Source organism: Phocoena sinus, chromosome 12, assembly GCF_008692025.1.
Source record: "Phocoena sinus isolate mPhoSin1 chromosome 12, mPhoSin1.pri, whole genome shotgun sequence".
NCBI lineage: Eukaryota > Metazoa > Chordata > Mammalia > Artiodactyla > Phocoenidae > Phocoena > Phocoena sinus.
The window spans coordinates 88,430,564-88,443,978 of NC_045774.1; the positions used below are offsets into that span (position 1 = coordinate 88,430,564).

At 35.1% G+C, this 13,415-nt stretch overlaps 1 protein-coding gene across 1 annotated transcript in view; it reads left to right on the forward strand.

Moving 5' to 3' along the window:
• The window catches only part of EYS (eyes shut homolog), a 1,696,347-nt gene that overhangs the window by 258,425 nt on the left and 1,424,507 nt on the right, over positions 1-13,415 (forward strand). Inside the window, 1 exon segment of the mRNA XM_032651890.1 lies at positions 3,505-3,514. Within this exon segment, the coding sequence (XP_032507781.1) occupies positions 3,505-3,514 (10 nt within the window).

Genomic DNA, 13,415 nt, shown 5'->3' on the forward strand with positions numbered 1-13,415 from the left:
CCCTGAGACCACCTCCTCAATTTGGGGTGATTCGTTGTCTAAAGGAGGGAAGGAAGGGAGGAAAGAAAGAAAGAACGAAGGTAAAGTATAATAAAGTTATTACAATTAAACTTAATTATTAAGAAAAAGAATTTTTAAAAAAAAGTCATGGACGGATAGAGCCCTAGGACAAATGGTGGAAGCAAGAGTATACAGACAAGATCTCACACAGAAGCATACACGTACACATTCACAAAAAGAGGAAAAGGGAAAAAAATCATAGATCTCGCTCCTAAATTCCACCTCTTCAATTTGGGATCATTCCTTGTCTATTCAGGTATTCCACAGATGCAGGGTATATCAAGTTGATTGTGGAGCTTTAATCCGCTGCTTCTGTGGCTGCTGGGAGAGATTTCCCTTTCTCTTCTTTGTTCTCACAGCTCACAGGAGCTCAGCTTTGGATTTGGCCCTGCCTCTGCGTGTAGGTCGCTGGAGGGCGTCTGTTTTTTCGCTCAGACAGGACGGGGTTAAAGGAGTCGCTGATTCGGGGCCTCGGGCTCACTCAGGCCGGGGGTTGGGGAATGGGGGAAGGAGGGGCACTGCGTGCGGGGCGGGCCTGCGGCGGCAGAGGCAGCGTGATGTTGCGGCAGAGGCCGGCGTGACGTTGCACCAGCCTGAGGCCCACCGTGCGTTGTCCTGGGGAAGTTGTCCCTGGATCCCGGGAACCTGGCAGTGGCGGGCTGCACAGGCTCCGCGGAAGAGGGGTGTGGAGAGTGACCTGTGCTCGCACACAGGCCCCTTGGTGGCGGCAGCAGCAGCCTTAGCGTCTCCCGCCCGGCTCTTGGGTCCGCGGTTTTAGCCGCGGCTCGCGCCCGTCTCTGGGGTTCGCGCTTTTAGCCGCGACTCGCGCCCGTCTCTGGGGTTCGCGCTTTTAGCCGCGGCTCGCGCCCTTCTCTGGAGATCCTTTAAGCAGCGCTCTTAAACCCCTCTCCTCGCGCACCAGGAAACAAAGAGGGAAGAAAAAGTCTCTTGCCTCTTCGGCTGGCGCAGGCTTTTCCCCGAACTCCCTCCCGGCTAGTCGTGGTGCACTAACCCCTTTAGGCTATGTTCAAGCCGCCAACCCCAGTCCTCTCCCTGAGCTCCGTCCAAAACCAAAACCCGAGCCTCAGCTCGCAGCCCCGCCCGCCCCGGCGGGTGAGCAGACAAGCCTCTCGGGTTGGTGAGTGCTGGTCGGCACCGATCGTCTGTGCAGGAATCTCCCCGCTTTGCCCTCCGCACCCTTCGCTGTGCACTACTCCGCGGTCCCGAAACTCCCCCCTCTGCCTCCCGCAGTCTCCGCCCGTGGAGGGGCTTCCTAGTGTGTGGAAACTTTTCCTCCTTCACAGCTCCCTCCCACTGGTGCAGGTGCCGTCCTTATTCTTTTGTCTCTGTTTTTTCTTTTGCCCTACCCAGTTACGTGGGGAGTTTCTTGCCTTTTGGGAGGTCTGAGGTCTTCTGCCAGCCTTCAGTAGGAGTTCTGTAGGAGTTGTTCCACGTGTGGATGTATTTCTGGTGTATCCGTGGGGAGGAAGGCGATCTCCGCGTCTTACTCTTCCGCCATCTTCAAGGTCCCCTCCTCCTGTTCTATCTTGATTTATATTCTATTTTTCTGATTTGTATTTTGGAGAGTGAAGTAACTAGAGTAACTAGAAGTTCTCCCTGTTTCATTAACTGATGCTAAATATTTTGTAGTTCTACAGAACATCATCTTTTCCAGGAAGCATGTTCCAGAAGAATCAGAGACATGAAAAAAATCAATGAAGCTTAATATTTTTTATAATATAACAAGCAGTAAGACTATCACAGCAGCAAAGTATTTTAAGATAGGATGAGATTATCTATTCTAGCCTATAAACTAACATGATAAAATCTGCAAGAATCCTGGCAAGCAAATTTCTCTCTGCTCCTTTATTATTCTCATCATAAATCTGAAAATTATTGTGGGGGTAATTTCAATTCAAATTAATATCCCTTATATAAAACCATAAAGTTTTCTTTTTTTGGCTTTAGGGCTTACACTGCTTTCTTAAACAAAACAACACACAAATTTGATCTTTTGACCACATTGTATTTTTTATGTTCTCATAACATATGTAATACATTCTGTGTCTTCTAAGTCATCATGGTGATATTAAAGACTTTATACTCTTTTAACATAATTCAGTATCAAAATATTTTCAATAAGTCTTGTTTGGCATACTTTTTTTTGCTCTTTGGCTGCACCACAAGGCTTGCAGGATCTTAGTTCCCTGACCAGGGATCAAACCCAGGCCTCATCAGTGAAGTCCCAGAATCCTAACCACTAGACCCCCAGGGAATTCCCTGTTTGGCATACTTTTAAGATAGACCTCTGAAGGTCACTATCACCTACCTCACCCATATATTCTTTAATTTCTCCTAAATAAATATTTAAAGACCAAAATTGGAAACAGTATTTTAGATGTGGTCTGATCTGCATAGTTGATGACAGAAAATTATTCTTCTTTGTAATAAAGGGGTGGTCAGTGACAAACCTCTGACATTCAACATATAAGGTATGTTGTAAAATGCTGTGCATTTTGTAAAATGCTGTGACTGTATTTAATCAATTATGTTGTTCAATTGACTAAAGAAAGTATTATTTTTTGCCCTTATGATCTGTTCAGCTATATCCTTCTCTATTTGAATGCCACATTAGAAATATAAAATAATGCATGTTTTAATAGACATGTAGAATATCTTAAGGCTTAAGGAAAATGTAAGCATTATACATGTTATTTTAGCAACTCAAAGATAACTAGTATTAAAATGTAGGTGTGACCTTCTAGTTTATTTTCTCCTTTTCAAGTAGTAGAATGGTCAATAGTATAGGCTTTGGGAATCTCCAAATAATAGTTTTTAGTTAATATGTATGTATGTATGTATTCATTCATTTATTCATTTATTTGCTTACTTTTTAATTGAAGTATAGTTAAAATTCTTTTTAGCATCTGCCCCTTACATCTGCCCCTTTGTGTAAGTTTAGGACTGAAAACTCAGAATTGCACTGGAAAAGAATTTCAGAGTGGTTAGTGAGTGTATCTTTTCTGTATCAGCTAATTTCAAGCAGGGTTTCCAAGGCACTAACATTCTTATTTTTAAAAGGCTGAGGCTGGACAAAGATTTCCTATAACTCAATTTAGCTTCTGTGAGTTAACAGACAGATTTACCTTAGGATTATTTTAGTAAAAACCACAACATTCCAACAAGTAAATTATCAACTCAGTTGTGGTATTTAATGTGAAATTCCATGACTATTGGTGTTGTACGTGAGAGCAAGATAGTTCCTTAAAAGTCAGTTTGCCCTTTGCTTCGTCTATAAGATTTATGTCAAAAGGTAAACTGATCTTTGGTGATTATGACTGATTTCTATCAACATATAGCTTCTGATACTATATTACTATGTTCCAAGTTGATACAATTCTGTTAGTGCACAATGTTCATAGTGTATAATACTTCTTTGTAAAGCAAATGTGAAGTAAATTAAAACAACTTTTTATCTGAATAATATTTTAAAAATCATTGAATAACTTTTCTCTAAATCTTTTAAAAAATACTTGCAGTCATGTATAAAATTACAGTCTCAAGAAATATTTTTAAAGGAAAATATTTTAATTTGATTTGGTGGAATTTTTTAGATTTTAAACTTTCATGAACAATGCATCTATGAATGAGGACAAATTATTTCTTTCAGTTTTGCCCTGGTGGGGTTGGTGGTGAGTTTTGCTTTTTTTTTTTTTTTTTTTCCATGCATATGACACTGTTTCTTTTTTAGTACCAGAAATTTCCTCATGCAAAACTAAGGTAATATACTTCAGTGCTGGGCTTCACCAAATATATACAAATACACATCCAGCATTGTAGAGTTTTATATTTGGAATACTTTGTGTTTCTGCTTGACTCCATTATCATGGATAACATACCAGACTTTGTGATGAATAACTTGAAATTAAAGCATTAAAAATGGAAAAGTTAAGTTTTAGTCCCCAAAGAAGATCAGTTATTAATACAAGAATTATTTTATATTGCATGGATATCATGAAGATTATTTAACGGGTTAGCTATGGATAATCCACAATTATATTTTATGTACTTTTCTGCAAAGAGGGAGGATATAAACTGTAAAGGCAATTAGAAAAGGGCTTAGGAGCCAATAACTATGAAATCAGTGATATCTCAGTAGTGTTTTTGAGAAACTGGTTTGGTCTGGATTGCTAATTCTACACATACTTTCCTGAAGCTGCCTAGAACTGTTTCAGACCACAGGTTGAAGTAACAAATAATTAGCGACATTGCCTTGTAAATTTCACAGGCTGCAGGGGTCCTACTAAATTTTTAATTAGAATTATGACTAAATTATTCATTGTCTTTGGGAATTTTCCTGAGGAGGGAGCATAGTTGAAACTTGCACAAGATAAGAGAGATTTGCTACTTAATATATTGAAATCATTGGAAAAATTATGGGAGGAGATTTTATCATTTGGTGAATTTCATTGTCTTAAAATTCATTCCTCATTTCTGACACAATTATTAGCTACACAAAAGTTATTTTTTTTTAAATAAATGATAATAGAAAATCTATGAATACTTTTGTCCCTAGTTTCTTGTGATAAATGTCTTACAGATTTCTATAGCCTTGCTACTTTTTGGTAAGTCCTTCATTCTGTTGCTTTATTCTCTTGGTCGCATGTATTAAAATGTAGCTCTGTAGTTCCTCAGATTACCACTATTTTTATAGTGTTTAAATGAGAGGAAATAGGCCACTTTTAGCATATTGAAACTATTTTGGGTTTATATTGATACATTTTGGTAATATTGTAGCAATACATCTTGTAGTTATTTTCTGATCTTTTTAATTGGTAGATTCCAGTTTATTAAACTGTCCTATTCATAGAAATTATAAGAAATTCTTAGAACTTTCACTCACTACCTAAAGTCATAGAATTTAACATCAGGCAATTATTTCCCTGTATGATTAAGTCCCCTTTTGGTCCTATGCAGTTTAGTACTTTAAAAATTGGCTTCCTTTATTCTAGATGATAATAAGCCCCATGCACCTTTCATTGTAGGGTTACAATTCGTTTCTACTTTACAACTGATTCTGGGAGTGTGAGTATGTATATGTGTGTGTTATAAGTTTATAAAAATCTAACCTTTCACAGTGGGGTTCTTTGGTAATTGACTCATTTAGCTGTTCTCTAATCTGAGTCACTCATATTAGGAAAATGTCCCTGTAATTATTTTATAGCACCATCATTGTCTTGTTACAAAAATAGTTCTTGCAGGTAAAAGGAGGTTTCCTATTTTTAGAAGATTGCACTAAAATGATGTTTGCTTTTTCTCTTCCATTTCCCTGCATACAATTCAAGCCAATACACATTGTATCTGGAATTTTTCTTTCCACAGCTAAGGCTTATTATATTTCATTTAATCTATTTTCAATATTAATAGCACCAAAGCTAGTTGTTCCAACTATTTGGTGACACAGTTTAGTGAAGAATTTGTAAAAGTGTAACAGGAATCAGGAAAATAGGAATAAATGTACTCAAAATTTGAGAAACGTTGTAGAGTGTGAAATACTCTACATGGGTTTGTTGTTTTTATAAAGTCACAATTTGTCTTAAAATATTCCGTGAATGCTTATGTTATTTTTTGTTGCTATTAACTGAAAATAGTTGTTTTAATGATGGTAAGAAGTAGCCATAGTTGAAAGACACACCTCATGATGGTTGATTTACTAGGAATCTGGAAGAGGGAATACTCAAGAGAGGTAAATTTATACTCTGTTTTCTGATTTTTCTCATGCTTTCTATTAAAATTTAAACATTAGAAATGGAATATAATAAATACATTTATATTTGTAAACACTTTAAGAATAATAGTTAAATATTCACACAAAATATGTACCATTGCCATTAACTAAAACTATCATCAAATTTTCTTATGCACTGTGTACAACATGGAGCTTATACTTAATTAGACACTTAATTAGACACTATGATGCAGATATAGTATACTTGCCCAGTTCCTGAGCACTTCCAATCTGATTTCAGCAAGAATAAGATCATTGACTAGTTAAAAATATTAGACTATATTTCTTCTCTGTATAAGAACAGATTCATTATAGATAATAATTGAAAGATCATATATGAATTAACCAAAAATCCTTTCTTCTTAAACTCAATTTCATAGCAATTAGATATACTCAGGCATAGATTTATGTTCAGTGACGTTTATTTCAGGAATAATTGTAAAGACAAAAACGGCACTGAAATATCTATCAAGAAGGCTATAGTTGAATAAACAGTGAGGCATGCACATCATAGGCTACTATGCAGACATGTTAAAAATAAAGGTTTGGATCAGGATATGATCAACTCAGCAGGATAGATTGTTATGTGAGAAGCAAGCTGCAGTAGGTAGCATGATACTATTCTTATGAAACTGAAATTGGGATAGTTTCACTTCCACCAGAGAAAGTCACATTTTAGGAATAAGGGGCTGCTTGTAGATCACCTTTCTTTAGAACACCTCAAATGGTTGAAAAAAAAATTAAATATGTTTTAAAACAAATGAGAGGTAAAATGGCAGTGTTTTTCACCGAACCAAAGTATGGAAGAGGACGGATATCCAGAGTGATAAGCCATGGTGTTCACTTGGTACATCTGCCAATTTTGAACAAGTTGCTCGTAAGGTTAAGAAACTAAACAGCACTTCAGACAGCCTCAGAGGACTGAGGGAAAAGCCACCATCTGGCACTGAATAAAGGAGGTTGCACAATAAACTTCTTTGTTTACATGGGCTGAAACCGCAAAGGGACCACGACTTAAGAGAAACAGCGACTTGGAAATAGATAAGACTATAGATAGACAATGATTATGGGCCCATTTTAAAGTATCTCAAATGTTGAAATTAGATTCTGGTGATACTGGACTACTACTGAGTTGAATGGACTGAAGAAGCAAACATGTGAAATTGGAAGAAAGATAACTTCATCTCATGCCTCACATAATTTCTACAAACAATTTTAAAAATAATATAACAGGTTCATAAATAACCGTAGACATAAAGAAAACAGACAACTTGAGAAAAGTATGCTTTTTCTGTTCAAGGGAATAATGGCAAGATGAAGAAGCGATAAGAAACTGAGTAAAATTTCTAAAATTGAGAAAAAGTAAGTGAAAAACTGACTATAGAACTATAACACTAAATGAAACAGATGAAGGCAGAGGTAATATGTAATATAGAATGAAGCTCAAACAGTTGAATGAGTTGGGAAATACACATATATTGTGAGATATATAAGGATAAAATAATGTGTAAACAAGCAGGTATTTGGATTCCCCAAAAGGAAGGGTGTAGAAGTAATTATTAGGAGAGATAATGAACAAAAATTGTGCCAACAGGTTACACAACCCCAAATCAGTTTCAAGAAGTCCTTAACACCGGAGGCAAGATTTGAAATATCCGCATTATCTCTATTCCTCTATCTCTTTACCTATCTATGTATCTCTGTGTCTATGTATCTACCAGCCTGTGTCTATTGATTCCCCTATTTATATTCCCCTCAACATTTCACAGACAAAAGTACTGAAAACTAACAAAGAAATGAAATCTATGTAACTTTTTTTCTTAAGATATAATTCACATACCATAATATTCACTCTTCTAAAGTGTACAATAAAATCATTTAGAGTAAATTCACAATGTCATGAATTCTTCATTACTATTTAATTCCAGAACATGTTCATTACCCCGATTTTTCTTCCCTTCAACCTCCTGGTAACCACTGATCTATTTTCTATCTCTAATGATTACCCATTCTGGATATTTCATATAATGAAACCATAAAATATGTGATCTTTTGTGTCCGGGCATTTTTCACTTAGAATAATGTTCTCAAGATTCATTTGTGTTGTAGTATGTATCAATAGTTCAATCATTTTTATTCTTGAAAAAATATTCCATTGCATGTATATACCACATTTGTTTATTACATTCCTCAATTACTTTGGGGCTATGGACATTCATGTATAAGTTTTGTGTAGATATGTCTTTATTTCTATTGATATATTCCTAGAAATGAAACTGGAATGATAATGACATTTGAATTTTATGTAATTTCCATGTGTCAGAAATGGTATTCTATTTTTATTTTTTCTTCAACTCTTTAAAAATGTAAAACTAATTCTTAGCTCATGGACAGTAGTAAAATTGACAGCAAGTAGACTTTGGCCCATGTGCCATACTGTGCCAATCTTTACTCTGTCTTCCTGGAGAGAATAACTGCACTGCAACTCCTCTTAAGCAGCAAAACCATGCCTTCTACATTGGCTTCACCCCACTGTATACCTGCTACATCTTCCTTCTTTAAGGGTAACAAAAATATTTCCAATTTTTAAGTTTTTAAATAGAAAGATTGAATTTTAATGTTTGCACATGGGAAACATATGAGTAATTTAATTATCTGTTTAATTTCATTGCTAGAGTCTATACTTTTATGAAAAAATGGTAATTCAGCCTTGTTTTAGCTCTTTTTTATAGTTAAAGTATGTTATGTTGATGGAATATTTTAAACTCTACAAAACATATGTATTCAAAAGAAAAGTGTTTATTATACTGTTATAAAAATGAATTTTAAAATGGATAGGAAGAAATAAAAACTGATAAAAGCAGTTGAAATTAACTAAAAATAGAATAAATACAGAAAAATACTCAAATAATGGAGACAAAGAAGTACAAAATGAGGTATGGAACTCAGAGTTGAGAAACAGGAATGAGAATTTTGGAATCAGAAATAACTGTAGCAGTGACACAGACTCCTGAACCTTAAATTCCAGCAATTCAGTTTGGAAAGGATTAGACTGTAGACAACATAATATGTTTTGAAAAAATTAGAGAGCATAAAGAATAAAATAAAATATGTGTTCGATTAGGGAAAAAAAGGAAAATTACCACAGGAGGAAGCTGTATTGCAGTGAAGAGAGAAGAGATTTGAGGGTTTCAGTGCAGAGGCCAAGGATGATGGACATTGCCATCAGAATAAAATATTCCGAGATGCTAGCTTGCCTTCAGAAAGAGACAACTCATTTAAAATTCAAATTATCTTCTGTATTTTTAGCTCTAGGGCCCAGGACACCTCAGCACATATATGCCACCACTCCTTGACAATAGAAACTATTTAAGAAAGAAAAATATAAAGTAGTCATATAGTAGTCATAAAGTAGTATTAATAATCTACTAACTGAGAAAAGGAAATTTGAAGCAGCACATCCTCATTTTGTGTGTGTGGTATATGTGTTTGTGTTAGTCGATGCTGAAAATATCAATTCAAAATATAGACCTACATGAAGGGTCTATATTTCACAGGTCTGAAGCCAAATAGAAATGGTCTTTCCATTGGAAAATAAGAACTTGAAACCATTCATTGCCAAGAGGGTTACTAGGGATTTCCTTCTGTATCCCTCATATCCCAATTTTTTTCTTGCATTTCAAACTCAAAACGGATAAAACCTTACTCTTCAACTTCATTGAGCTTCACTGATTTTAAAAGCTGTCACAAAGATGATCTTATTTGTCCCATACAATCTGAGAAATGTATAGCACCAATATTACCATCTCTCTTTATAAATGAAGACACAGAAATTTAAAGACAAAGTTAAAAAAAAAAAACAAAACAAAGTGTTTGTAGTCAACGCAGTTGGTAATCGGCTAAGACAGAATTCAGCTTGCTGGATTTGAAAGCCCATACTCTTTCCATTAAAAAAATATTACTCTCTTCTGTGAATTTATAATCCCTGTAGTGTATAACATAGTTATTTGCATGTATAAGATGTTTAATAGCTAACCGTGAACATTGGTATGCATGTATCTTTTTGAATTAGTGTTTTTTATGTTTTTTTGGATATATACCCAGGAGTGGAATTGCACAGCAGCATTATTTACAATTATCAAGCAACTTAAGTGTCCATCAACAGATGAAAGATAAAGAAGATGTGATATATATACAGTGGAATATTACTCAGCCATAAAAAAGAATGAAATAATGTCATTTGCAACAACATGGATGGACTTGGAGTGCATTATGTTAAGTGAAATATAACAACACTTATGTTGTGGTACAGAAAAAGAAACAATCAAAATACATTTAGGAACTAAGTTAATGTCTTGAGACATATTAACAAATATCTTGGGGATGAACTAGGAGGTGACCAAAAAGTGAAGCAGTAGTCAGAAAGTACAAGGTTTATATAATAATCTAAAGAATATAAAACATATACTAAAATTTATGCCAAAGCATTAAAATATTTTAGTAGGTTATACCAGGATAAAGTTTATAGTCTAGAAAATTTACTCATTGTAGAAGTTTGATTAGAAAAGATAGAATGCAGGGAGACAAGTTAGCATGTAATTGTAGCAACTGAGACCAGAAACCGTGAGACTTCAGATGGTGGCAACTAGAAAATGGGGAACCAGGAAAGACAGGAGGTGGTTTGAGGGGGAAAATATAATAAATATAGAGACATTTGGATCAGAATTTCTAGAAATATTCACAGAGAGATAGAACTTAGATATTTAAATCTTGGGCATATCAGAGAATTCTGGGATATAATTATTAATCTGGGACATAGAGGCATATGAGACAGTTGAAGAAAAAGAGAATAAGTAATTCATGCAAGGATCATATTTAACATAAGAACAGAAGGCTGAATAAACAACCTGAAAAATATTGACATTTAAGGATAAATATCAAAGATATCTACAAAGGATATTGAGAAGAAACAGCCATGAATTAAGTTCACTGAATCCAACGTGGTGATGGTCAACATTGCCAGGGGTCAATAAAACAAAAAGAGTAGGTTCATGACTTTTGAGCCTTGGAAAGTGATCAGTCTAGTTGTCTGCAACTGTGCAGCTTTATGGCCTTGAACAAGTTTGGTCTCAGATTCTTAGGTAAAAATTAGGGAAAATAGCAATTACAACATAGTGTTTCAAATAAATTAATTTAAAAACAAATTATCTGGAACAGTCAAAATTTTAGAGAGGACACTTATAAATTGTTTTCCAATGTGTTCCCTGTACCCAGAATCTGGAACTGAGATTAAAAGAAGGCAGGTGATAAACCAAAGATAATATAACCTGAGACTTGGATCAGGTCTCCAAATTTTACATTTACTAATTCACAGTTAATTTTCCTACATGTTTTGAAAAATAGTTAAATTGGGTTTTTATGAATCTGTAGCATAAAGAATGCATCTGTGGCAGAAATACTGAAAGGGGTGAGAAGGGTTTTGGACTTCTCGCTATCACACATTTCCTATATCCAAGCAATCACTTTCAAGTGAAATCTTTTGACTGTGTTCCTTATTCTCATTTCTAATTGTTTGTTTCAAGATAATGAAGTGAAGACATTTATATTCCTTTCTGTTCTGTCCCCAACTCTCCCAAATTTCAGGTGAAGGAAAGATTTCTATTCCTTTCTCTTTTTAAAATTTGTTTTTTAATTTACTTATTTTTTAACATCTTTATTGGACTATAATTATTTTACAATGGTGTGTTAGTTTCTGTTGTATAACAAAGTGAATCAGCTATACATATGCATATATCCCCATATCTCCTCCCTCTTGCGTATCCCTCCCACCCTCCCTATCCCACCCCTCTAGGTGGTCACAAAGCAGCAAGCAGATCTCCCTGTACTATGCATCTGCTTACCACTAGCTATCTATTTGATATTTGGTAGCGTATATATGTCCATGCCATTCTCTCACTTCATCCCAGCTTACTCTTTCCCCTTCCTATGTCCTCAAGTCCATTCTCTACATCTGTGTCATTATTCCTGTTCTGCTCCTAGGTTCTCCAAAAAAAAAAAAAAAAAAAAAAATATATATATATATATATATATATACATTTTTTTTTAGATCCTATGTATATATGTGTGTTAGCATACAGTATTTGTTTTTCTCTTTCTGACTTACTTCACTCAGTATGACAGACTCTAGGTCCATCCACATCACTACAAATAAGTCAATTTCATTTCTTTTTATGGCTGAGTGATATGCCATTGTACATATGTGCCACATATTCTTCATCCATTCATTTGTCAATGGACTCTTAAGTTGCTTCCATGCCCTGGCTATTGTAAATGGAGCTGCAATGAACATTGTGATAAATGACTCTTTTTCAATTATGCTTTTCTCAGTGTATATGCCCTGTAGAGGGATGGTTGGGTCATACAGTAGTTCTATTTTTCATTTTTTAAGGAACCTTCATATTATTCTCCATAGTGGCTCTATCAACTTACATTCCCACCATCAGTGCAAGAGTTCCCTTTTCTCCACATGCTCTCCAGCATTTATTGTTTGTAGATTTTTTGATGATGGTCATTCTGACTGGTGTGAGGTGATACCTCATTGTAGTTTTGACTTGAATTTCTCTAATGATAAGTGATAGTGAGTATCATTTCATATGTTTGTTGGCAATCTGTATAGCTTATTTGCAGAAATGTCTGTTTAGATCTTCTGCCCATTTTTGGATTGAGTTGCTTGTTATTTGATATTGAGCTGCATGAGCTGCTTGTATATTTTGGAGATTAATCCTTTGTCAGTTGCTTCTTTTGCAAATATTTTCTCCATTCTGAGGGTTGTCTTTTCGTCTTGTTTATGGTTTCTTTTGCTGTAAAAAACTTTTTAAGTTTCTTTATGTCACATTTGTTTATTTTTCTTTTTACTTCCATTTATCTAGGAGGTGGGTCAAAAAGGATCATGATGTGATTTATGTCATAGAGTGTCCTGCTTATGTTTTCCTCTAAGAGTTTTATAGTGTCTGGCCTTATATTTAGGTCTTTAATACACTTTGAGTTTATTTTTGTGTATGGTGTTATGGAGTGTTCTAATTTCATTCTTTTACATGTAGCTATCCGGTTTTCCCAGCACCACTTATTGAAGAGGCTGTCTTTTCTCCACTGTACATTTTTGCCTCTCTAATCAAAGATAAGGTGACCATATGTGCATGGGCTTATCTCTGGGCTTTCTTTTCTGTTCCATTGATCTATATTTCTGTTTTTGTCCTAGTACCATACTTTCTTGATTAATGTAGCTTTGTAGTATAGTCTGAAGTCAGGGAACCTTATTCTTCCAGTTCCATTTTTCTTTCTCAAGATTGCTTTGGGTATACAGAGTGTTTTGTGTCCATAAAAATTATGAAATTTTTTGTTCTAGTTCTGTGAAAATGCCATTGGTAGTTTGATAAGGATTGCATTGAATCTGTAGATTGCTTTTGATAGTATAGGCATATTCACAATGCTGATTCTTCCAATCCAAGAACATGGTATATCTCTCCATCTGTTAGTATCATCTTTAATTTCTTTCATCAGTGTCTTA